This window comes from Scomber japonicus, chromosome 6, assembly GCF_027409825.1.
Source record: "Scomber japonicus isolate fScoJap1 chromosome 6, fScoJap1.pri, whole genome shotgun sequence".
In the NCBI taxonomy this organism is placed as follows: Eukaryota; Metazoa; Chordata; class Actinopteri; order Scombriformes; family Scombridae; genus Scomber; species Scomber japonicus.
The window spans coordinates 38,100,995-38,128,776 of record NC_070583.1 but is presented as its reverse complement, the minus strand read 5'-3'; the positions used below and the strand labels follow the sequence as shown (position 1 = coordinate 38,128,776).

At 42.3% G+C, this 27,782-nt stretch overlaps 1 protein-coding gene across 1 annotated transcript in view; it reads left to right on the top strand.

The window, feature by feature from the left end:
* The first annotated feature begins 4,852 nt into the window (after window positions 1-4,852).
* LOC128360912 (diacylglycerol kinase delta-like) overlaps window positions 4,853-27,782 on the top strand; it is a 43,127-nt gene continuing 20,197 nt past the window's right edge. The window contains 8 exon segments of the mRNA XM_053321467.1: window positions 4,853-5,005; window positions 10,727-10,837; window positions 11,423-11,503; window positions 21,552-21,656; window positions 24,214-24,346; window positions 24,728-24,834; window positions 25,354-25,443; window positions 25,445-25,480. Of these exon segments, the coding sequence (XP_053177442.1) occupies window positions 4,868-5,005; window positions 10,727-10,837; window positions 11,423-11,503; window positions 21,552-21,656; window positions 24,214-24,346; window positions 24,728-24,834; window positions 25,354-25,443; window positions 25,445-25,480 (801 nt within the window). The 5' untranslated portion in view covers window positions 4,853-4,867.

Below are 27,782 nucleotides of genomic sequence, written 5' to 3'. Positions count from 1 at the left end.
ACTTTTTCTCTTTCACCACATTCAGCTCTCTGAAAGTGAATGGAAATGTGAAGTGTATGTCCTGGTTGGCTTTGTCTTCAGCCCAGTCCAGAGTGAACTTCTGTGTTAAGACTGTTTTTCCAATGCCAGCCACTCCCTTTGTCATCACTGTTCTGATTGGTTCATCTCTTCCAGGTGAGGCTTTAAAGATGTCTTCATGTCTGATTGTTGTTTCTGGTCTGACTGGTTTCCTGGATGCTGTTTCAATCTGTCTGACCTCATGTTCATCATTGACCTCTGCAGTCCCTCCCTCTGTGATGTAGAGCGGTGTGTAGATCTGATTCAGAAGGGTTGGGTTTCCTGCTTTAGCGATCCCCTCAAACAGACATTGGAACTTCTTCTCCAGGTTAGACTTGAGTTTACGTCGACACTTTGCAGCACCAGCACCACCTGAATGAACAAACAACAAATGAAATCAGTGAGTGGATCCTACAGAAAGTCTAGAAATATGAACATGTAAGTGTCTGTGTAGTTTTTCCTCCTCCATCAGTTTTATTCAGCTCATCAGTGGAGGACAAACAGCCTCTGATCTGATGCAGATGTGTGCAGCATATTTACAGCAGAGTTTGAAATATAAACCTCTCCCATGTTGCCTCCATTTCCTCTCCATCATGTTAAATCTGTGAAAATCCTCTTACTGCTCTGCAGACGCTCAGCCAGCTCCTCCTGCTTCATTCTCCTCAGGAAGTGCAGTGTGATCTTCAGAAATGCATCTCTGCTGCTCCTCCTCTGCTCTTCCTCCTCACCGTCCAACACCTCCTCATCCTCACTCTGACTCTCTAAGCATTCTGGGTAACCTTGGCTCAGACCCCTCTGGACTCTCCTCAGCTCGTTCTTCACAAAAGTGAGGATGTTCTCCTCCAGCAGCTGGAACAGAAAGATAAAGAGAACATTTCATTTAAACTGGTAGAACACAACATGTGATTCATGTGTCAGTCTGAAGGCCTGCTGGTCTAAACAGAGCAGCATGGACACTGTTAGGACCTGAATGCTACTTTACTATTTCATCTGTGGTTGATGGAGTTAATAGTAAAAGGTGCGTTTGTGCATGTACACACCATATATATGGAGTCCAGCTGTGTTTGATGCTGCTGTGCAGACTGATCACTGGGAACCTCTGAGCTCTGCTGCTGAACTCTGTGGAGAAAACATCACGTTTAAGGACATTTAATGACTCAAATCTGCACTCAGCTTATTAAAGATGTTCTGTCATGATGACTAAATGAACTCCTGTAAACAGCAGCTCTGAACTTTGGAACAACTGAAGTCAAACATTAACAGACAGTATAAATCTTCATCAGCTGAATCATAAAGTCTGATCATAGTTTTATTATTTGTGTCTTTTATATTCCAACAACACAAAAAGTGGCAAGATGGTATAAAATGTGTGAAATGAGAATATGTTCATTATTAATGTTTACTATTCTAACATGTGTCCTCATAAACATACTGTCCTCATTAATGCTGCTAAAACCTCACTGCCATCATACACACTGCAGATTAACACTCTGCCCTCATTGGTCGATCTACAGTGTGACTGAAGACATCAGACATTACATCATTAGAGTCATTAGCTGCTAATAGAGTTAAATGTGTAAAAACATGAAACAAACATATTAGTGTAAATATGTGCTCACTGACTCTAAACTTGTATTGAACTAAATGACATCTGCACTGCAGCCACTAACAGCTACTAGATGCTGCTCCAACATTTAGGTCTAACTGTGACCTCCATGATGTCTTACTGCAATGAGTCACTGATAGTGGTGTGACGATACACTCAGCTCAATGAGGAAATATATGACTGTTAAAACATTTCAATTCAATTTCCATTTTGTGAATTTCAAATAAAAGAACAGTCATATATTTCCTCACTGAGCCGAGTGTATCGTCATTGCATCATTGCAGTAAGACAGCATGGTTTGTTCATCTATAGACTGGGGCTCAGACCGGATGTTTATGTCCGTTAATCTCTGAATAAATTCAGTTTAAAGTTCAGAGAAAGATAAGCGTTTCCTGTTCAGATTAATGATTGATTGATTATTGATTGTGTTGAAGTGATATTCTCTGTATTGATCAGCTGTTTCAGTTTAAAGGCTTTTACATTAATATAAATATTAAATATATTCCTTTAGATAAATAAAACTAAACTATAACTAATAATTATTTATATTATTAATGATTAACTTCATAGATTTAATCAGAAATAGTTTTGACTCAATAAATAAACTAATGTTTAATTTAAATGACGTCATTATTAATTTAGTTTATTGATAAACAGCCAAATTAAACTTTATATTTATGTCTCCTTTAGGGACAACAAGCATGACATCATCACCATGACAACAACCGTTACCTAGCAGCACTGAACACATCCCATAATAATAATAATATCCCATAATAACACACAACAGTAAACCATCACCATCATAAAAGTTATTATCTTCAGACTCAAACATTTGATGGAGGTTTGAACAAATGAAAGAGTTTAGAGTCTGAGAGGAGCTGATATTATGGGATGGCTCGGTCATTCTTAACCTGCTCACCAGTAATAATAATTTCAGTGTTCACCAAACTGTGGTTGACTAGTTTGTCATCTGGTGTGTTTCAGCAGCTGGTGACCATAGTCCTGATCCTAGATCAGTTGGTGACCATAGTCCTGATCCTAGATCAGTTGGTGACCATAGTCCTGATCCTGGATCAGTTGGTGACCATAGTCCTGATCCTAGATCAGCTGTTGACCATAGTTCTGATCCTGGATCAGCTGGTGACCATAGTCCTGATCCTAGATCAGCTGGTGACCATAGTCCTGTGGCCCTCCATGGCCAAGATATCAAGCAGGTGAAAACCTTCAAGTACTTAGGAGTAGACACATATAGTCCTAATGTGTGTGTGCCACCATCACCATCTTCATTTTTTACGTCGGAGTTTTTGGAGTCTGTAAAAATATTATGTTGATTTTTTACAGAGCGACAATTGAGTCAGTCCTCCGTTATTGTATCACAAGCTGGTTTGGTAATTTAACAGTTAAATCAGTTAAATATTTCCTCATTGTCTCGTGAACTCAGTGTATCGTCACACCCCTACTATTCTAACACGTGTCCTCATAAACATACTGTCCTCTTTAATGCTGCTAAAACCTCACTGTCATCATACACACTGCAGATTAACACATTTCTCTGGCCTCTGCTCATATAACTCATTTTATAGTATTAGCATCAGTGAAAGTTTACATAGTGTTGTCATAGTGGAACAATGGGCAGTACAGTAGTAATATTAATATCAATGTACATTATTATTAGTAATAGTGTGACAGAGTTCACACATGAACAGCTAACTGCTCAGTAACACTTTAAAAACATGCAGCTGAAATACACAGGCAGGAATGGAGGCTCCTAATAAAGTTTTGAACCCAAAACTAGAGAAAAGAAAACAGCAGTAGACTCTCAGAAGATCACACATCATCAGCAAGTATCCACTGAAATACAGGCAACCAGTGTTATACTAGAAACACACAAAAAGGACATCTCTGAATTTATATGGAGCTCATAACTCCTGGATGATTTAGATAGAGCTCAAGAACTGCACCAAGCCCGCTTTAAATAATGACAAGAAAAGAAAAACAAAGTGAAAGTAAAGAAAAAGGATTAGAAACAAAGGCCCGTACTCTAACCAAACTGGGACTAACTATATTCCACTTGGAGATGGTCCTATAACAATAAATATAACATGAGGCTATAATCAGTAAGTTTAGTGTCCTGATACCGATATGGAGACTTTTTAAAAACTTTAAATCATACCAAAACACAAAACAAAGAAACAATCATACTCCGTCGTACATTTCTGCAACCAGCAGAACCAGTTTAACTAAATCCGGTCTCTGAAAGTTATATTAGGATGGAAATATGTATATTTAGGTATCGATCCCCCATCACTAATAACTAGCAGCCAAACCAGCGGCCTGCTTAATGTCGTGATGACGTCATTATATCTGCGATCAGTTGTCTGGAAACCTTCATTACAGTGATACGGAGAGATTTCTCTGCTTTCTACAGGGTTCAATACATTTCTCACTTTACATCATATTCATCATATTTGTATTAATACACTGCCTACCTCTTCCTCGCGCTGCTTCTCTTCCGTGTTTGCAGACAGGAAGAGAGAGAGATGAGACGCTCCTCTGCTTCTGAAGACGGAAACTCAAGTTAAACAAGATCAATACAACAAGTAACGGCCAAACATATTTATACTAATAAATCACACAACTATACATACTATCATTTTAAAAATACACATCCTACCTGAGGAAACCACTTGAGGAAGGAGGAGCTTTGATTTTAGAGAAATGACTCGTCCTTTCCTCCGCAGTGTCACGTGAAGCTGATCACAGCTGGATCAGCTGCTGCCACTTTTGACGGAGTTTGTGTTTCCACATGTGCTGATACAGATACAGATTATTATATTATATTACTATATTGTATTATATTATATTTCATTGTTATTTCACTTTAGATATTTTGTTTTATTTCATTTATTCTAAATGAAGTTTTTATTTATTCTGTTATTTCACTTAAGATACTTAGTTTTTACTTCATTGATTCTAATTTAATTTATTTTATGCTATTTCACTTTAAATATTTTGCTTTACTTTAATTTTACTTTATTTTATATTTAAGTTTATTTTGTGTCTCTTTTGTTGTAATGTCACGTTTTGACCACCAGGTGTCAGTAAACGCCTCTCTCAGCAGCCGCCGACGTGTGTGCTGTCCGGTCCCCGCCGCTGGGGGGCGCTCCCTCCCCTGGTGCTCCCCGGGGCTCTGATGGCAGGATGGCGGAGGCAGGGGGACCGGAGTCCGCCGCGGCCCGGTGCCCGGACGAGTCGTCGGATAGCGAGCCGGAACAGGAGCCCGGAACCCCGCAGAAACTCATCCGGAAAGTGTCGACGTCCGGCCAGATCCGCAGCAAGGTAGACAGCGGTGAAATCCCGCTTTTATTCCCGCACATGAGTCCTGCTCAGCGGCTGCTTTCATTCAGCGGGGGAGGGCCACACGGAGCCCCAGACACAGCGCTCTCCTCCGGGGCGAGAGCGGGGCGCCGGACTTCATTCACAAATCAATCAGTTTTATATCCCTCCCCCTCCAAAAGATAAATAACACAGTAGATACTGTCTGGTGGATATAATCCGACTTTATAGAAGCCTTTTTAAACATCGGCATAAAAAAAACAATCCGTATATAATCTGTGTTTTTAATGCTTGACCTTTTAAAACCGGTTTGACACCTTTTACCACATCCTCTTCCTCCGCGGCTCACTGCGGTCGGCAGCGGTGTGAAGCTCTTTAATAGTCGGCTGTTTAATTAAAATCTGTGCTGCTTGGTGGATTTAAACTAAGCCGAATAAACGACAGGGTGATGCTAAACTGTTAAAAGTTATAATTACTTGTTTTAACTTTAAGGATATTTTGTGATGAGCAACTGGAATTAAAATATTATGTTTTTTTAGTGGAGTTTGGTTCCATCACATTAGGGGGATGAGGGCCAAAGCTGCAGACCAAGAGTAAAAGTAATGTCTTAAGTTAATGCAGGCTTCCAATCGGAGAGGAACTTCATTGCAGATGTAGAAAATAAACGTAACTGTGACATAAATTCATGAGAAATGTTGATTCTTTGCAGCGCCGGTAGTTTAAAGCTAAGCTAATGATGCTAGCCGGAGGGTCTCAGGCCCCGGAGGGAAGCACCGATGTTTCCCACTGCTGCTCCCCCGGCCGAGGTGGGCTTGTGCCGGGGGAGCAGCAGCGAGATGTCCCGGAGACATAACGGTCCTCCGTTAGACGTTAGATAATGTTCATTTAAACGTTTATTGTTTTTAACAGAAACGAGGCAAATGAGTGACTTTCTACCTTTATTAAACACACCGCAGTGTTTATAATATAATTTTAACACATTTAAAACATAAAACGGTGATTTTTAAGGAGTTTATTAAACTTAACTGTGTCGCCTTCAGGTGCTCGTTAAAAGCTCGGAAATACCAGCATCAGAGCGGTGAAGCGTCTTCATTATGAAACTAAACATAGTGAAACAGGTTTAATCCTTTCTTACATACTTCTATAAAGTTTAATGTCTAACAGAGCCAGGAAATTCAGTCCTGATTGATTAAATGTCTCACGAGGTCTGTTTAAAAAAAAAATCAGAATAGTGCATTTCCTTCTTATAAGTGTCTTTTTATGCTTTAGCTGCTTTCAATGCTGATGAGAACGTGGATCAATAGTGTTATCGGTGATTCTGGACCTGATATTATGAATTCTTTCGTCTCATTTGGAACAAAAGATGAGTTTTTGAGTTTGAGATTAAAAAAAGCACAAACTGACTGAATGCAGTATAAGTTTATTATGTATAATTGTTCTCGCTGCCTCTGTTAAAACGTTAAAGGTGTAGTTATAAACTTCTAAATGATTTATGAATGATTCATATCTATACTCCAGTTATTATTATTATTTTCCATATACATAATCTTTCCATTTTATTCTAATTCTGAAGCAAGGCAGCTTTATATGTATAGAGCATTTCATACACCGGGGCAACTCAGTGTGCTTTACATAAAAACAAACATTTAACAGTAAGATCTGGAAACATAAAAACATACAATCAAAAAAAACCAAAAGTACAATTGAGCAGCAAAAATTGGACAGTTAAAAACAAGAAAACACAATTATGATATAAAAATAAACACAGAAAAATAGAAAGAGGGAAAGAAAACAAAAGGCTCGTTTAAAATAGAGCATGAAATTAAGATTTGCATTAAACGTATTAAAAGATGAAGCAGGTTGTAAAGTCTGACTCACTAATCAGCTGTTCTCTTTCTCTACATCTCTCCCTAATAATAATAATGACACCTTAGCACAGTGCTGGATGGACAGTGCGTTCAATTTCCCCCCGGAAGTCGGGAAATTCCCAGTCAGAAATTTCAACTAGAATGCCCGCTGAGGTCAGAAGAACCTCAGCAGCCCCCACCTCAAAATCCCGGATAGACAACTTGGCATGGGTCGGTATGAGATTCTGACGGTATGATAACCTTAGGTAAAAATATCACGGTTTCACGATTTCACAGTATTATGATTACAGCTATAAAATGTGATATTTTGAAATGTCTGTATTTAAAAACAAAAAAAAGATCTTTTTTTCCCATTGAACAGTCTTTTATTTTTAGTATAAAAAATAACTGAATTATTTCTAAATAAATAATAAAAAAAATAAGTGCAGTCCTTTAACTGAGGCTAAACCTGTGACTCAAGTCACGACATAAATTAATTATTTTTAGTGAAAAAAACACAAAATGCAAATAAATGCACATAAATAATTGAAAAAAGTAAAAACACGTCTAAGATAAATATAAATAAATAAATGCAGCAGGAGCTTAAAACTGAATCTCAACAGTTTTTGGAGACTTGCTCTCGATCATATAGGATGTATTGCCTCCTCGCGCTGCTACTGTCCGGGACCTTCTTCCTCTGAGCCGCGGCCGTCTGTCTTTTTACGGTAGCCAAAGTATAAATACAGCCGACTTGGTCCTTTTAGACAGGGGGAAAGTTCGGGGGGCTCCTTCAGCCATCATACAGCCTGCAGAGCTACCTGCTTGTATCAGCAACCGGAGTACGGGAGGGGTTGACTTTACGCTGCAGCTGCACGCGACGTGAGGGACTTCCACTCTCTCTCTGACCAGACGTCACATTAAAAAACCCGGTCATACCACAGACTGTATCATACCACAGACTGTATCATACCCACAGACTGTATCATACCACAGACTGTATCATACCACAGACTGTATCATACCACAGACTGTATCATACCACAGACTGTATCATACCCACAGACTGTATCATACCACAGACTGTATCATACCACAGACTGTATCATACCCACAGACTGTATCATACCACAGACTGTATCATACCCACAGACTGTATCATACCACAGACTGTATCATACCCACAGACTGTATCGTACCCACAGACTGTATCATACCCACAGACTGTATCATACCACAGACTGTATCATACCCACATACCACAGACTGTATCATAGTCATTCATCTTTGCTGTTCAGTTCACTGTGAGTGTTGATATTTCCGGCGGTCCCTGAAGGCATCAGCGGCTCAGTTCACTGTGAGTGTTGATATTTCCGGCGGTCCCTGAAGGCAGCAGCGGCTCAGTTCAGACTGACGTGGACGTCGGAGTCACAGGAAGCCGCTGAGTTTCTATTTAAAGACGATGTTTTGGGAAATCTCACAAGCTGAGACCAAAACATGAGAAATGAGTCATGTGAGAACCAACGAGATGTTTCTGCTCAGAGTTTAACGAGAGTCACACACACACACACACGGACGCTGTGTTTAAAGTTTAAAGGACAGATTAAACCTTCCACACAGGTTTAAGTCATGTGTGTTACATCCTCAGGCTGGTCCGGATGGTGTTGAGCTTTAATCCCAACCAGTGCAGTGGTCAGACTGGTTGAACTGGGAAGCTTCCTCTCAGTGAAACCACCATCAATACATAAATACAGAGAGAAGGAGGGAAGGAAAGGAGGAAGGAAGGAAAGAAGAAAGGAGAGAGGAAAAAAGGAGGGAGGAAGGAAAGAAGAAAGGAAAGGAGGGAAGGAAAGGAGGGAGGAAGGAAAGGAGAAAGGAAAAAAGAAAGGAGGGAAGGAGGAAGGAAAGAAGGGAGGAGGGAGGAAAGAAGGAAGGAAAGGAGGGAGGAAGGAAAGGAGAGAGGAAAAAAGAAAGGAGGGAGGAAAGAAAGATGGAAGGAAAGGAGGAGAGGAAAGAAGAAAGGAAGGAGGAAGGAAAGAAGGAAGGAAAGGAGGGAGGAAGGAAAGGAGAAAGGAAAAAAGAAAGAAGGGAGGAGGGAGGAAAGAAGGAAGGAAAGGAGGGAGGAAGGAAAGGAGAGAGGAAAAAAGAAAGGAGGGAGGAAAGAAAGAGAGAAGAAGGGAATCAAGGGAAGGAGGAAGGAAGGAGGGAGGAAAGAAGGAGAGAAGAAGGGAATCACGGGAAGGAAGAGAGAAAGGAAGGAAAAAAGGAACAGTTAAAACGGACGGGGTCAGTTTGACCCGGGAGGACGACAGGAGGGTTAAACTTTAGAGTCAGTTTTATTTATTTATTATATATGAATCATATTTTGAGTTAACGGGCGTGAATGTAACTTCAGACCTGCGGACTGATTCATATTTATATTAACCAGGTTTTATACATAAAGACGCAGCACGTTGTTTCCTGGTAAGGTTCACGGGAATAAATGAGGTTAACAGGAAGTAGCATGTCAGCTGGTAACAGGGAACTTATTGTAGTTATAATAAAACATCTTGTACCATAATGGTGGTAGATTTAATTATCTTTAATATCTATAGTACTTCCTGCATCACTTCCTGCATCACTTCCTGCACCACTTCCTGCATCACATGATCTCTAGAAGGGAAGTTAATGATTTAAGTTCTAATCACAAATAATTATATTTTTACTGTTAATAAATAAAACCAAATGTTCATATTTATGTTTATATATATAGTTTATACAGTTTGGATTAATTACCCCAAACTTCCAGTTAATTCCCATCAATAAGGAGAGAAGGAAGGAAGGAAGTAACAAAGGAAGGAAGTAACAAAGGAAGGAAGGAAGGAGGAAAAGAGGAAGGAAGTAAGGAGAGAAGGAAGGAAGGAAGTAACAAAGGAAGGAAGTAACAAAGGAAGGAAGGAAGGAGGAAAAGAGGAAGGAAGTAAGGAGAGAAGGAAGGAAGTGAGGAACAGTCAAAAGAGATGGGGGTCAATTTGACCCGGGAGGACAACAGGGTTAGGGTTAAACCACAGACTGTATAAAAGAAACGGACGTAACATCCGTGACGTCACCCATTGGTTTGTGGACTGCTGCTCGGAAGCCAATAGTTTCTAATCTAGGCAGCGCCATCTTGAAAATTTCAGGTGCATGCTGGGAAAAATAAAAACACGGATTCTACTTATATGGCCATGGGCAGGGCCACGGGCGGAGCCATGGGCGGAGCGGGGAGGTTGCTATGGTTACGAAGGCTGGATCTCGAGGACATTAGTCAATCAACCTGTCAATCAGGACGTAGCCACGCCCTAATGCATACCCTGCTTTATCGTCACATATAAAATCAGGGAGGCCAAAATGTCCCAAATGAACATCATACTGCATTGAAGAAGGCTTTAAACTAGCGATTGAGACCATAAACACATTTTGAAAACGTTTACTGAGGTTAGAAATCAAGTGAGAAGTTGGTGAATTCTCCATTGACTTGTATAGAGACGGTCGCCCCCTGGTGGCATTTTGATAGAATGCAGCTCTAAGTTACTTCCTGGTTGGCCTCATTTCAGAGGACAGGAACTCCCCGCCTGGGTTAAACATGTTAAACTTGTTTCCATGGTTACCAGAGTCAGCTGGACGTCATTAAAGCAGCAGTGTGATGTTTCCTCTTCACTCTCAATGCTTCCTATTGTTGACTTCATCATGAGACACTCGGCGTCGGCTCCCACACACAAACACTTTAGGGTTATTTTTAGTTTCCCTCCCACCTTTCCTTTCTTCCTTCCTTCCTTCCTTCCTTCCTTCCACCTTCCTTCCCTAACCCAAACCCTAACCCTGACCTGACGGAGAAGTGAACGGAGGCTTTGTGTTTCAGACGGTGCTGAAGGAAGGAAACCTGATGAAGCAAACCAACTCCTTCCAACGCTGGAAGAGACGATACTTCAAACTGAGAGGAAGGACGCTTTACTACGCCCAAACTGCTAAGGTAACGGAGAGGAGGAGGAGGAGGAGGAGGAGGAGGAGGAGGAGGAGGAGAGGAGGATAAGTGGAGGAGGAGAGGAGTAAGAAGAGAGGAAAGGAGGAAGAGGTGGAGTAGAGGAGGAGGAGAGGAGAAAGAAGAGAGGTGGAGGGGAGGAGGAAGAGAGGTGGAGGAGGAGAGGAAGAGAGGAGGAGAGGAAGGGGAGGAGGAGAGGAGAGGAAGAGAAGAGGAGGTGGAGGAGGAGGAGGAAGAGATGAAGAGGTGGAGTAGAGGAGGAGGAAGAGAGGTGGAGGAGGAGTGGAAGAGAAGAGAAGAGGAGGTGGAGGAGGAGTAAAGGAGGAGAGGAAGGGGAGGAGGAGGAGGAGGAGGAAGAGAGGAGAGGTGGAGGGGAGGAGAGGAGGAAGAAGAGAGGAAGAGGATAAATGATCCAAAGTTATATAACAAGTGAAGAATTGAACGATTAAACGACATGAAAAGAATGAAATGATAAAAACGATCAGTGTTAATAAAGTTTCATCTTAAAGAACGTTTTAATAAAGTTTTTAGTTGAACAGGAATCATCATCAGCGTGTCTCCGTCTCGTCTCTACAGTCCATCATCTTTGACGAGGTGGACCTGACGGACGCCAGCGTGGCCGAGTCCAGCACCAAGAACTTCAACAACAGCTTCACAGTGAGTCCAAACTAGGGGTGTAGCGGTACGGTGACGGTGTTAGTACAGTATACCGCGGTATTTCACGGTGACGGTATTTTATTTTTTTTAATTTATTTTTTTGGTACTAGGGGCCATGAAATAACCAACAAAACAGAAACGTATCATTCTTAGAAGAAAAACATTGCTCTATTTAAGCAAAATGTGTGTGTTTGTCTGTAAATCACCAGACAATCATTTAACTGAAACCAATATTACGGTCATGGATCATGGTTGTTTTGATTGGACAGACACTGAACCAAAGATGCTGACCATGCAGCCAGCCCTGAACTAAATGGAATAGATACGTTTGAGCAGCACACAGGTCCGATGGCCGATGTGGCATCTTCACTAGGGCTGTCAGCGTTAACACGTTAATTTTTTTATCTCATTTCAATGTTGCAAGCCTTTTTGTCCCTTCTACTCCCCCGTAGACGGCTCCTCTAGCTGTAGCGCTATGCTTTGAAGTGGCCTCCTGCAGTAAACCTACCGCGCTGATGGAAAGTAAGAGAGCTACTGGACTTTTGAACGGCTTGTTTAACTTTAAAACACTTCCAGACGCTTCAGTTGACAAGTCAAAAGTAAAATGCAACCTGTGTCAAACGGAGTTTAACTACCACCGGAGTACGTGGAGTTTGAGTTAGCACCTCCACGCTAAACACCCAGGTGCAGCCAAGCCAGCCTCAGCTCCACCAAAGGACCATTTTGGAGTGTGGGAGTCGCAGCAGAGCCGTGATTGATTCCCAGTTAAGACACTCTGGTAAGAAATGCTTTACATTATGGGCTTAAAACTGCCTTCAAATGGAAAATAACAGGATTTTAAACATGCAATTCAAAACGCCATTAATCGCGATTAACTATGGAAACTCTGCGATTAATCTTGATTTAAAAAATTAATCGTTTGACAGCCCTAGTCTTCACATTTCACAATAAAAGACTTTTTTTTTTTACAGCTGTTAAATGTTAAAAACGGGTCAATTGTATAAAAAGAATAAAAGCACAGAAAGATCCAAAGTTACTAAATGTTTTTATGTCACAAAGTTGACGGTGAGAAACAAAAAAGTACCCAAATAAAATAAATATAAAGTTTATTTAAAGAATGAAAGTTTCTCAGCGAACAGTCAGAGGAACTTCCTGTTAATGTCTTTGATGTCTATTTACAGACTGTTTAAACTGCAGGGTGGGGCTGTGTGTGTGTGTGTGTGTGTGTGTGTGTGTGTGTGTGAGATGATCACTCTGTTTACATGTGACTGAGTGTATTTATAGCTCTGTGTGTGTGTGTGTGTGACGCTGCTCTCTGCTCCTCATAAACTACAGCTGTTATCATTTGTGTGTGTGTGTGTGTGTCTCTCTCTCTCTCTGTGTGTGTGTGTGTGTGTGTTAGTTCACTCTCTCTGGACATTTAGTAGTTTTTAAGACTTCTCCTTCTTCTTCTTCTTCTTCTTCTGTGCGGTGGTTCTCTGAAATCCCTCCCTCGACCCCCCCCCCCTCCCCTCCATCGGGGGGTCGGCATGACGACAGACAGGAAGTAGGTTTGAGTCATAGGGGAGGATGTGGGTGGGGCTAGAGGAGGCAGTAGCAGCAGAGCAGGACAGACGAGAGACGAGCCATCAGAGCAGATCCAGGTCTGCTCTGAGGTCTGAACCCTCCGACGGGACTGAAACCAGACCAGGTCTCATGGTGGATTATTGTGAGTCGGGACCCGAACCGCGTCTGGATCCTCAGTTAGTCCGTGTTTCAGGACGTCTTGTTTTTTCTGGGAGGTGAAGAAGAAACCCAAAGAGAAACGGTAAGAGAGCTCCTCTCCTCTCAGACGTCACGACTGTAGATTAACATCAGGCAGGGGTCAAAGGTCGAAGTACTTCAAACTGTACTACAGTAAAGTACTAGTACCTCAAACTGTACTACAGTAAAGTACCTCAAACTGTACTACAGTAAAGTACAAATACTTCAAACTGTACTACAGTAAAGTACAAATACTTCAAACTGTACTACAGTAAAGTACAAATACTTCAAACTGTACTACAGTAAAGTACAAGTACCTCTAACTGTACTACAGTAAAGTACTAGTACCTCTAACTGTACTACAGTAAAGTACTAGTACCTCTAACTGTACTACAGTAAAGAACTAGTACCTCTAACTGTACTACAGTAAAGTACAAGTACCTCTAACTGTACTACAGTAAAGTAGTTTAATGTAGTGTCAGTGATATTAAACGTTGGCAAGATGATGAATCCATAAATGAGTGAAACTAGATTTAAAAGCAGCATCAGGTTTAAATTCAGACTGAACTCCGCAGCAAGACATCATGGAGGTTACGACCAGTTCAATATAATCAATATATTACACAAAGATCAATAAGAGAGATTTGAAATGACATTTAAACCATTTTATACCAAAAGACTGAATGCTCCTGAAAATGTCAAATGGTGTAACCACAAACATGATTCTCCAGATGAAATGTAATATTTAGAACAATAGTATTCCATTAGCTTTATTTAATATAAAAGTTATAATGTAAGATCATGCCAAACTAGTTGATATGGTGTTAGGTAGGAAGGAAGGAAGGAAGGAAGGAAGGAAGGAAGGAAGGAAGGAAGGAAGGAAGAAAGATCATGCCAAACTAGTTGGTACAAAGTTTTTATGGTTACACCACTTAGACATGTTTGCCATAATCCTCTAATATATTCTCTCTAAATGGATTAAAAGCAGAAATTTGATGCTGGGTCCACAAAAAAAGAATGTGTGAAGTTATTCATACGTTTATTTTCACATTTTAACCCTTTAAATTTAAACTAAACCTCATGGAGACAAACATAAACATCAATGACCCAGAAATATGTACTAATGTAGTGACTGAATATTACATTTAACCTACATGCTGCTGTAATTTAAATGAGATTATTTAGATTTTAGAGTCCAGTAAACACAAACCAGAAAGATAAACTAGATACTGTTTCTGTCCAAAGCAAGAAACATATTAAAATTAGGGCTGTCAGCGTTAACGCCTTAATCGTGATCAGATTAATGCAATCCATAACGCGTTAATTTTTTTAAATCTCATTTTAATGTGTCAAGCCTTTTTGTCCCTTCTACTCCCCCGTAGACGGCTCCTCTAGCTGTAGCGCTATGCTTTGAAGTGGCCTCCTGCAGTAAACCTACCGCGCTGATGGAAAGTAAGAGAGCTACTGGACTTTTGAACGGCTTGTTTAACTTTAAAACACTTCCAGACGCTTCAGTTGACAAGTCAAAAGTAAAATGCAACCTGTGTCAAACGGAGTTTAACTACCACCGGAGTACGTGGAGTTTGAGTTAGCACCTCCACGCTAAACACCCAGGTGCAGCCAAGCCAGCCTCAGCTCCACCAAAGGACCATTTTGGAGTGTGGGAGTCGCAGCAGAGCTGTGATTGATTCCCAGTTAAGACACTCTGGTAAGAAATGCTTTACATTATGGGCTTAAAACTGCCTTCAAATGGAAAATAACAGGATTTTAAACATGCTATTCAAAACGCCATTAATCGTGATTAACTATGGAAACTCTGCGATTAATCTCGATTTAAAAAATTAATCGTTTGACAGCCCTACTTTAATCTTAAAGTGACATTAAGTCGACACCGAATCATAAAATCTTTAGTGTTTTATCAGACAGATGAGTTTTTACTGTGGAGGAGAAAAAAAAACAACTTTCAGACCAGAGAGAAAAAATGAGAAGGAAAAAGTTGAGAATCGAAGAAACTGCTGCAGAATTCAGGAGAGAAGCCAGGAAACATGTCAGGAATGATGGAGAGGTGTGTGTGTGTGTGTGTGTGTGTGTGTGTGTGTGTGTGTGTGTGTGTGTGTGTGTGTGTGTGTGTGTGTGTGTGTGTGTGTGTGTGTGTGTGTGTGTGTGTGTGTGTGAGAGATTCTGTGTGTGTGTGTGTGTGTGAGAGATTCTGTGTGTGTGTGTGTGTGTGTGTGTGTGTGAGAGATTCTGTGTGTGTGTGTGTTTGTGTGTGAGAGATTCTGTGTGTGTGTGTGTTTGTGTGTCAGTGCGTATGTGTATGTGTGTGTGAGTGAGTGTCTTTATGTGTGTGTGTGAGATTCTGTGAGTGAGTGTGTCTTAATATGTGTGTGTGTATCTCTGTGTCTGCATGTGTGAGTGTGTGTGTCTCTCTCTGTGTGTGTGTGTGTGTCTGTGTTTCTGTGTGTGTCTCTCTCTCTGTGTCTGTGTGTGTGTGTGTGTGTGTGTGACGTAGTTTCCTCTTGGTCAGCAGTGACGTCAGTGTGTGTTTCTGTGTCCTTATATGAGCCTGCGAGCTTCAATATGTGACTAATCTGGTTTAATTTAACTCTCAAAGTATTTATAAGTTTAAGATTAGAGGACATGCAGCTCTAACATATTTATATCCAACGTTAAAAAGAAGCATTCAGATAAAAATGTCAAATAAACACAAGAAAATAGATGAAAAGACATAAAAAGGTTGTTAAGAGTAAATCACAATTATAGATAAATAAGAAGCTAAAATTCAGCAAAGCAGAACAAACAGGGATTTATATATCAGTGAATAGATACCGTTACCGTTAGGCATGGGCCGGTTACCGGTTTCAAGGGTTACCATGGTATGAAAAAGTCACGATTTCAAAACCACTGAAATGTTCTGTCACACCGTTCCTGTGGTATGATACAGTCTGTGGGTATGATACAGTCTGTGGTAGGGCTGAACGATTTTAGGAAAAGATCTAATTGCGATTTTTCTGGCAGATATTGCGATTTCGATTTGATTCACGATTTCCTTCAAATCAAGCTTCAGTGCAATATTCACAATGTACAGTAACATTAAAACATTAAATGCTATTACTCCAATGCAAGGATAAAAACTAAAGACCAATGGCAGTTATTACAAATGAAGAACTAAAAGAGTACTTAAAAAAAGTATGGCAAAAAATCCTTAATTGTATTAATTTAAAAAAAAAAAAGCTAAATAGAATACAAAACAATTCCAAAAAAACTAAACAATGTTAAATAAGTAATAAGAAAAACTAAATTCAACAACTCTTTACTTTATTCAACCCTACTGTATATTAAGAAACCTGGACTATCTTTTTAAGTGAATTTGACAAGTAATGGTAATAAAATAAAACTCAAATATCTTTTTTTAAACAAAGGCTGACACCACACGTCAGGGTGAAGTGCAGAACAAATAAAATCCCAAAAATACTTAAATCAACAATAATACTCTCTTCCCTGACATCTTTACATCACTCAGCATTTACACTCTGCGTACAGCTGTGGGATGGCAACCTGGTTGAAGTAGGTGCGGGAGGGAATCATATATCTTCTGTCCAGCGTGCGGAGGAGGTTTTTAAATCTCTCGGTGTCTCCGCTGCTCTTATCATACGGAGTTACACTGGCAGAACATGCTGTAATTGTAGTCTGTTTGCTACAGTGGGCCTGAGTATCATTTTCACCGGACTTTTCACCGGACTTTTTCGTCATGCAAATGCTTGTGTTGATTTTTCAAGTGCTGGTACAAATTGGTTGTATTTCCGCTGGATGTTGCAACTTTAGCGCGACAGATTTTGCACAGTACCTGTTTTAGGTGCACGTCTGCAGCCTCAAACCCGAAACACTCCCAACTGACCGACGTGCTGGTTTTCTTGGGGGTTATATCCCCTAACTCCACTTCAGGTCCAGCTGAAGCTATTTCTGAATAATTATAATTAAGGAGCCGGTTAATACTGATTGGTTAGCGTGACCTGTCCACGAGTAGCATGCCGCTTCTGATTGGTGAGCTTGGCAGGATGGTAGGGAGACGGCATGTATGTGTAAAATAGTTGACACAACAGATCCTGGGTCAGTCAGGAGCGCTGCAAAAACCGCAGCTTTGGCGATCACATGATCGCGCTGTCTGAAATCGCAATTTCGATCAGAAAACGATAAATCGTTCAGCCCTAGTCTGTGGTATGATACAGTCTGTGGGTATGATACAGTCTGTGGGTATGATACAGTCTGTGGTATGATACAGTCTGTGGGTATGATACAGTCTGTGGTAGGATACAGTCTGTGGTATGATGCAGTCTGTGGGTATGATACAGTCTGTGGTATGATGCAGTCTGTGGGTATGATACAGTCTGTGGGTATGATATAGTCTGTGGTAGGATACAGTCTGTGGTATGATACAGTCTGTGGGTATGATACAGTCTGTGGTATGATACAGTCTGTGGTATGATACAGTCTGTGGTAGGATACAGTCTGTGGTATGATGCAGTCTGTGGGTATGATACAGTCTGTGGGTATGATATAGTCTGTGGTAGGATACAGTCTGTGGTATGATATAGTCTGTGGGTATGATACAGTCTGTGGTATGATACAGTCTGTGGTATGATACAGTCTGTGGTATGATACAGTCTGTGGGTATGATACAGTCTGTGGGTATGATACAGTCTGTGGTATGATACAGTCTGTGGGTATGATACAGTCTGTGGGTATGATACAGTCTGTGGTATGATACAGTCTGTGGGTATGATACAGTCTGGGGTATGATACAGTCTGTGGGTATGATACAGTCTGTGGTATGATACAGTCTGTGGGTATGATACAGTCTGTGGTATGATCCAGTCTGTGGTATGATACAGTCTGTGGGTATGATACAGTCTGTGGTATGATACAGTCTGTGGGTATGATACAGTCTGGGGGTATGAGCGGGTTTTTTTTTAATGTGACGTCTCGTCAGAGAGAGAGTGGAGGTCGCTCAGGTTGCGCGCAGCTGCAGCGTAAAGTCCAACCCCTCCCGTACTCCGGTTGCTGTTACAAGCAGGTAGCTCTGCAGGCTGTATGATGGCTGAAGGAGGCGAGGCCCCCGAACTCCCCCCCGTCTAAAAGCGCCAAGTCGGCTGTATTTATATTTCGGCTACCGTAAAAAGACAGACGGCCGTGGCTTGGAGGAAGAAGGTAACGGACAGTAGCAGCGGGAGGAGGAAATACATCCAATAGTTTCGTGAGCAAGTCTCCAAAAACTGTTGAGATTCAGTTTTAAGCTCCTGCTGCATTTATTTTTTATATTTATCTTAGAAGTGTTTTTCCTATTTTCTATTATTTATGTTCTGATCTTGAGCCACAGGTTAAGTGATTGCATTTATTTGCATTTTGTGTTTTTTTCACTAAAAATAATTCATTTGTCGTGACTTGAGTTGCAGGTTTAACCTCAGTTAAAGGACTGCACTTTTTTTATTATTATTTATTTTAAATACATATTTACTAAAAATAAAATACCGTTCAATGGAAAAAAAAATCTTTCTTTTTGTTTTTAAATACAGACATTTCAAAATATCACATTTTATAGCTATAATCATAATACCGTGAAACCTTGATATTTTTACCTAAGGTTATCATACCGTCAGAATCTCATACCGGCCCATGCATAGTTACTGTACCGTCCGTCCTCTTCTGCTTATCCTGGTCGGGTCTCGGGGACAGCAGCCTAAGCAGAGAGGCCCAGACTTCCCTCTCCCCAGCCACTTCGTCCAGCTCTTCCCGGGGGATCCCGAGGCGTTCCCAGGCCAGCTGAGAGACATAGTCTCTCCAGCGTGTCCTGGGTCTCCTACCGGTGGGACGGGCCCTGAACGCCTCACCAGGGAGGCGTCCGGGAGGCATCCTGACTAGATGCCCGAGCCTCCTCATCTGGCTCCTCTCAACGCGGAGGAGCAGCGGGTCTACTCCGAGCTCCCTCCGGATAACTGAGCTTCTCACCCTATCTCTAAGGGAGAGCCCAGCCAGCCTACGGAGGAAGCTCATTTCAGTCGCTTGTACCCGCGATCTTGTTCTTTGGGTCACGACCCAAAGCTCATGACCAGAGATATTTTATTCTTAATTTATTTTATGTGACAAGCAGATGGAACATATTACGAACATTTTCATGATAACGGAAATTATTTAAAAATGTTTCCCAAACTGTCCTGAAGCACATTTGACAGATCACAAGTGAATTATTAAAGGGATTAAATAAAGAATTATGATGAAATGTATTATATTTTATATTTTAGGGTCAGTGATGTGTTTCTTCTCCTGTTTGTGTGTCGAAAGTCAAATTTCACTGAGCTGATAAAGTGCAGGACTACGGATCATTTCCTCTTTAAAGCTGCAGCTCGGCTATTATCTCATGACTTGTGTTGAGTAATGAGGAGATCCAAATGAGAAGCAGTGAAAGTCTTTAACAGTCTGGAGATCAAACACAGAGCGATTATTGGAGGATTACATAACGCTGGAATGACTCCAACCTCAGTAGCATTCGCCCGTCACATGGTTGGAAATGAAGCTCTTCAAATATTTGCAGTTTATTTCCAGTCACACCAGTTCAGACGGAGCTCCGCGTGTGTGTTTGCTCCTCGGGTGTGTTATTGTCCTTCCTTCCTTCCTTCCTTCCTCCCTCTGTTCCTTCCTTCCTTCCTTCCTCCCTCTGTTCCTTCCTTCCTTCCTTCCATCTTTCCTGCCTGTCTTCTTGTCCTTCCTTCTTTTCCATCTGTCCTTCCTTACTTCCTTCCTTCCTCCCTTCCCTCCTTCCTTCTTTCCTTCTGTCCTTCCTTCCTTCCTTCCTTCCTCCCTCCCTCCCTCTGTTCCTTCCTTCCTCCCTCCCTCCCTTCCTTCCTTCCTTCCTTCCTTCCGGCATTCCTTCTTTCCTTCTTTCCTTCCTCCTGTCCTTCCAAAGTTTTTATGGTTACACCACTTAGACATTTGTGCCATAATCCATGCCGTGTGTCTCTCTGAGTGTGTGTATCTCTGTGTGTGACTGTGTGTGTGTGTACTGTGTGTGTCTTTATTCCAGTCACACCAGTTCAGACGGAGCTCCGCATGTCTGTTTGCTCCTGTGTGTTGTGGTAATGTGATGCGGAGCTGTGTTGTCACTCAGCCGCGGCGCTTCTTTGTCAGTCTGTCAGACATCAGAGCGCCAAAGTGTTCAAGTCAGAGGTCAGAGGTCGGACATTTCAGTAAACATAAAGTTGACTTTTGTACGATCGGAAGCAGCAAGCAGCTAATTTTGCCTTCAAAGATCAAAGTACTTTATTTGTCTTTGTCATAATACACGATACGAGAACTCTTTCCTGCCACATGATGACATCACGCTGTATAATACCAGCTAAACTACTCTGGTCATAACTTACAGTCACTACACACTTTACTTTCTACACACAGTTACACACATCGCACATTATTCTACTTTGCACTAAAATCAACACTGTCAACTAGTTGTATATACTTTTGTACATTACATTTTATTTATTTTATTATATTTGCTATTTTATTATGTATAGTTTGTTCTTTATATTCTTATACTGTTATTGTCACTGTGTGTAACGCTGCTGCTGCTGCTGCACTGTAATTTCTGAGCTTGGGATCAATAAAAGTATATCTATCTACCTACCTACCTACCTACCGACCTATATCTATATATCTATCTATATCTATGTGTCACAAGAATGAGACAGCAGAGTATCTCTAGAAAATAGGCGATACATGTTAACTGTCTGAGCTTCCCGACGGTTGATGTTCTTCGTTTGGACGCTACAGGTGAAGTGGACCAGGTTCACAAACGTTGGGGAGAAAATAGAGTCCAGGTTGAAAAAATACTGAAGTTTCCCTTTTGAGTTTGGAATATGGAAGTCATTTTATTACTGTGTGTGTGTGTGTGTGTGTGTGTGTGTGTGTGAGAGAGTGAGAAACACCGGATAAGGCCTCCTCGTGTGTGTGTGTGTGTGTGTCTCTATTTCTGTCAGTGTGAGAACAGAGGGTTCATTGTGGAGCAGCTGGACAGGAAGTGGAAGTCCACGTCTGTTTCTCTGGAACGTCTCCCTACACACACACACACACACACACACACACAGGGTCGTATAATTAAAACAATAGTTTAATTCGCTGCCAACTGGATTTCTCCTCAAATGCAAAATCTAAAATACCTGTTAATGCTAAAGTTTAACGTGTCTGTCTCCACCTGTCTGTCCGTCTCCACCTGTCTGTGTCTCACCTGTCTCTCTACCTGTCTGTCTCTCTGTAGGTCATCACTCCCTGCAGGCGTCTGATTCTGTGTGCAGACAACAGGAAGGAGATGGAGGAGTGGATGGCAGCTCTGCGCAGCGTCCAGAACAGACAAAACTATGAGGTCTGTAGTCTGTCTGTAGTAGGGATGTGTCATTAAAACCAAATAGTCGGTCACTTGGTCTAAAGCCTTTGTGCTGTGGTCGGGGTTTGGTGTTTTTTCTTTTTTCATTGAAAAACTTGAGTTGAGCTGTGTCTACTGTGAAGAGTTCATTAACAACTACTGCAGAGCAATTCTCACTTTCAGCCACTAGGGGATTGTCTAAGTTTTTGTAAACCACCTCCACCTTATTTTTAAAGGAGTGAAGTTTTACTGCTGCCCTCGGCTACTTTGACTTGGTAGTAAGTTAGTTAGCCTGCTAGCTAGCTGACTCGGGGATCGTCCCTATGTTCCCCGCTTTGTGTGTGACCGGGGAACACAGGGATGATCCTGTCTACAGTTAGCTGAGTTAGCAGATGAGTTAGCCGCCGAGCTAGCAACCGAGTTAGCCGCCGAGCTAACAGCGGAGTTAGCCGCTGAGCTAGCAACCGAGTTAGCCGCGATCGGGTAACATAGGACCCGGGGAACATAGGTATGCTCCCCTGACTCGGTAGTAAGTTAGCCTGCTAGCTAGCTGACTGGTAGTAAGTTAGCCTGCTAGCTAGCTGACTCGGTAGTAAGTTAGCCTGCTAGCTAGCTGACTGGAGGGAACATGATGCAGGCGAAGACACACTAAAGTCCAGCGTGGTTTAAAAGCTTCCAGAAAGTAAAGGATAATGTTGTCAGGTGTGAAATATGTGGAGCAGAGTTGAGCTACGGTGGCTTCACATGGACAAAAAGCTGCTGTCTGCTGTGACGGTTACTGAGGGAGACGGACCTGACGCTAATCACCAAACTAGTAACAGTCAACAGAGAGAAAGCTAACGTTACGTCTCTCATTGCTAACATGATGGTAAAGGAAATGCTCAGCGTTGTTCATGACGGGGAGAAAATAATCAGCTGTTATATTTTTAGTCTGTAAACCTGTAAGATTTATTCTTTTAATGAATGTGCTTGTGTAAAGTAATGAAGGCTGGTTATGATTTAAATTAATACAAGTTTTCACAGTTAAAGCTTGTTTGTTATTAACCCTTAAACAGGCAGGAGTGGAAAATGAGATATAAAAAACCATAATTTGATGATACCAGTTATCTCATTTGCACCTGAAGTAAAAACATTTCCACAAATGTTTTAAGATGCATTTTGGATTTTCTGATTGTATGAGTATCCTGGTGGAGATACAACTCATAGAAGCTCCTGTTAAGGTATAAAACATGACAATTGAAAGTTTTATTTAATAAAGAGGAGTGAGACATTCTTGCTTTTCCTTGTTATTATTAATATCACACATACTAGTTTTATTATTTCTGATGAAGTAAAAACCTACCACAAGCTTCAAGTTTACCAATTGAAGGCACAAATACAATTAAACAACCACCTTAACCAGTCATCCTAACAAGAGTCTGTATGTCCTGGTGCACGTTGTCTGTTTAAAGGTTAATATTGAGTTATTTTTTGATGCATTATCTATTTAGCCTCTGTGAATGTCGGCATGCAGAGGATATTGGATTGGTCGTCAGCTAGGGCTGGGTAGTGTCAATGATTTCCTGAATCAATTCAATTCCGATTCACAGGGTCTCGATCCAATTTGATTCACTTTTATGTTCCCAGAGTTTCTGTTTTGTAAGTCAGACAATATTTTTAACACACAATCATGTCTCTCTTCAAGAGTAAAGTGAAATGATGAGTCTGATCCAACACTGGGATCTAGCATGATAGCATCTATGTGGATTTACCCTTAACCCTCCTGTTGTCTTCAGGTCAAGGAAGGACAGGAGGAAGGGATGAGGAAGGAAGGAAGGATAGGAGTAAGGAGGGAGGGAGGAAGGAAGGAAAGGAGGAAGTAGGGAGGGAGGAAGGAAAGGGGTAAGGAGGGAGGAAAGGAGGAAGTAGGGAGGGAGGAAGGAAAGGAGTAAGGAGGGACGGATGAAGGAAGTAAGGAGAGAAGGAAGGGAGGAAGGAAAGGAGGAAGGACGGAAGGAAGTGAGGAAAAAAGTAAGGAAGGAGGAGGGAGCCAAGAAAGAGGGAAGAAGGGGACGAACAAAGGAAATATTAAAGAAAGAGGGAGGAAGGAAGGAAGGAAAGAAGGAACAGTCAAAAGAGACGGGGTCAATTTGACCTGGGAGGACAACAGGAGGGTTGAGACCAGTGGCATTTTAAATCATGTCATTTTGAATTATGATGTCTGTGGTCTGTAGTGTGTTTCTCTGTAGTGTTAGGACTCCCAGTATGAGGTGTTGACTGTCTGACTCCCAGTATGAGGTGTTGACTGTGTCCGTCTCTCCCAGTATGAGGTGTTGACTGTGTCCGTCTCTCCCAGTATGAGGTGTTGACTGTGTCCGTCTCTCCCAGTATGAGGTGTTGACTGTGTCCGTCTCTCCCAGTATGAGGTGTTGACTGTGTCCGTCTCTCCCAGTATGAGGTGTTGACTGTGTCCGTCTCTCCCAGTATGAGGTGTTGACTGTGTCTGTCTCCCTGTATGAGGTGTTGACTGTGTCTGTCTCTCCCAGTATGAGGTGTTGACTGTGTCTGTCTCTCCCAGTCCACCCAGTACAGCATGGACCACTTCAGTGGGATGCACAACTGGTACGCCTGCTCTCACGCCCGCCCGACCTACTGCAACGTCTGCAGAGAGGCGCTGTCAGGGGTGACCTCACACGGCCTGTCCTGTGAAGGTACACACACATACACACAAACACACGAATACACACCAACACATAGACAGACACACACGAACACACTCTCTCACACACACACACTTACAGACACACACACAAACACACACACAGACACGAACCCACTCACACACACACACAGACATACACTAATAATTAATGAATGTTCATCAAGTTTGAGTTAAGTTGTGATTTAATAGCATCACTTTAAACAGAAACCAGCAGACTGTGAATCAGCTGATAGACTCATTAATCCAGAGTGCTGTGTGTGTGTGTGTGTGTGTGTGTGTGTGTGTGTGTGTGTGTGTGTGTGTGTGTGTGTGTGTGTGTGTGTGTGTGTGTGTGTGTGTGTGTGTGTGTGTGTGTGTGTGTGTGTTACAGTGTGTAAGTTTAAGGCTCACAAACGCTGTGCAGTTCGAGCCACCAACAACTGTAAATGGACCACGCTGGCCTCCATCGGGAAGGACATCATCGAGGACGAGGACGGGGTGAGACACACACACACACGACACAGACAGACACTCAACACACACACACACACACACACACACACACACACACACAACACAACACAACACAACACAACACACACACACACACACACACACACACACACAACAGACACACACAACACAACACACACTTGACACACACACACAACACACACAAACACCTCACACACACACACACACACACAACAGACACAAACACACACAACACACAAACGGACACACACACACCTCACACAGACACACACACACTTGACACACACACACACACACACTTGACACACACAACAGACACAAACACACCTCACACACACAACACACACACACACTTGACACACACACTTGACACACACACACACACAACAAACACACACACACACACACATGAATCTTACTGCATTTTAACAGTGTCAGTAAACGTCTTGCCTCCACCTGACCTCTGACCTCTGACCTCTGACCCCTGCCCTCTGACCCCCCCCCCCCCCCCCCCCCCCCCAGGTGTCGATGCCTCATCAGTGGTTAGAAGGGAACCTGCCGGTGTCGGCGAAGTGTAACGTGTGTGATAAGACGTGCGGCAGTGTCCTCCGCCCTGCAGGACTGGAGGTGTCTGTGGTGTAAAGCCATGGTGAGACTACACCACACCACACTCAGTCTATTCCTTCCTTCCTTCCTTCCTTCCTTCCTTCCTTCCTCCCTCCTACCTCCTCTCTTCCTTCTTCTACACTACACCACACTCGATCTACTCTGTCTATTCCTTCCTTCCTCCCTTCCTTCCTTCCTTCCTTCCTTCCTTCCTCCCTCCTACCTCCTCTCTTCCTTCTTCTACACTACACCACACTCGATCTACTCTGTCTATTCCTTCCTTCCTCCCTTCCTTCCTTCCTTCCTTCCTTCCTCCCTCCTACCTTCCTCTCTTCCTTCTTCTACACTACACCACACTCGATCTACTCTGTCTATTCCTTCCTTCCTTCCTTCCTTCCTTCCTTCCTTCCTCCCTCCTACCTCCTCTCTCTTCCTTCTTCTACACTACAACCACACTCGATCTACTCTGTCTATTCCTTCCTTCCTCCCTTCCTTCCTTCCTTCCTTCCTTCCTTCCTCCCTCCTACCTTCCTCTCTTCCTTCTTCTACACTACACCACACTCGATCTACTCTGTCTATTCCTTCCTTCCTTCCTTCCTCCCTCCCTCCTACCTTCCTCTCTTCCTTCTTCTACACTACTCCACACTCTGTCTATGTATAACCACTAAAGTACTTTCCACAATGAATGGATGTGTTTTTAATCAATAGTCATTCTCAGGTGTCCCATATTTTCAGTTTTCAGGGAGGGAGGAAGGAAGGGAGGAAGGGAGGGAGGGAGAGAGGGAGGGGAGGGAGGGAGGGAGAGAGGGAGAGAGGGAGGGAAGGAAGGAAAGGAGAGAGGGAGGAATGGAGGGAGGGGAGGGAAGGAAGGGAGGGAGGGAGAGAGGGATGGAGGGAGGGAAGGAAGGAAGGAAGGAAGGAAGGGAGGGAGGAAGGAAGGGAGGAAGGAAGGAGAATATATTAGAGGATTATGGTAAAAATGTCTAAGTGGTGTAACCATAAAAACTTTGTACCAAATAATTCAACGTTGCTTAAAAACAGTAAATAGTCAATAAAACACCTTCCTCCTTTCCTTCCTTCCTTCCTTCCTTCCTTCCTTCCTTCCTTCCTTCCTTCCTACCTAACACCATATCAACTAGTTTGGCATGATCTTACATCCTTCCTTCCTTCCTTCCTTCCTTCCTTCCTTCCTTCTTTCTTTCCTTCCTTCCTACCTAACACCATATCAACTAGTTTGGCATGATCTTACATCCTTCCTTCCTTCCTTCCTTCCTTCCTTCCTTCCTTCCTACCTACCTAACACCATATCAACTAGTTTGGCATGATCTTACATCCTTCCTTCCTTCCTTCCTTCCTTCCTTCCTTCCTTCCTTCCTACCTACCTAACACCATATCAACTAGTTTGGCATGATCTTACATCCTTCCTTCCTTCCTTCCTTCCTTCCTTCCTTCCTTCCTTCCTTCCTTCCTTCCTTCCTTCTTTCTTTCCTTCCTTCCTACCTAACACCATATCAACTAGTTTGGCATGATCTCACATCCTTCCTTCCTTCCTTCCTTCCTTCCTTCCTTCCTTCCTTCCTTCCTTCCTTCCTACCTACCTAACACCATATCAACTAGTTTGGCATGATTTTACATCCTTCCTTCCTTCCTTCCTACCTTCCTTCCTTCCTACCTACCTAACACCATATCAACTAGTTTGGCATGATCTTACATCCTTCCTTCCTTCCTTCCTTCCTTCCTTCCTTCCTTCCTTCCTTCCTTCCTTCCTTCCTTCCTACCTACCTAACACCATATCAACTAGTTTGGCATGATCTTACATCCTTCCTTCCTTCCTTCCTTCCTTCCTTCCTTCCTTCCTACCTACCTAACACCATATCAACTAGTTTGGCATGATCTTACATCCTTCCTTCCTTCCTCCTTCCTTCCTTCCTTCCTTCCTTCCTTCCTTCCTTCCTTCCTTCCTACCTACCTAACACCATATCAACTAGTTTGGCATGATCTTACATCCTTCCTTCCTTCCTTCCTTCCTTCCTACCTAACACCATATCAACTAGTTTGGCATGATCTCACATCCTTCCTTCCTTCCTTCCTTCCTTCTTTCTTTCCTTCCTTCCTACCTAACACCATATCAACTAGTTTGGCATGATCTCACATCCTTCCTTCCTTCCTTCCTTCCTTCCTTCCTTCCTTCCTTCCTTCCTTCTTTCTTTCCTTCCTTCCTACCTAACACCATATCAACTAGTTTGGCATGATCTTACATCCTTCCTTCCTTCCTTCCTTCCTTCCTTCCTTCCTTCTTTCTTTCCTTCCTTCCTACCTAACACCATATCAACTAGTGTGGCATG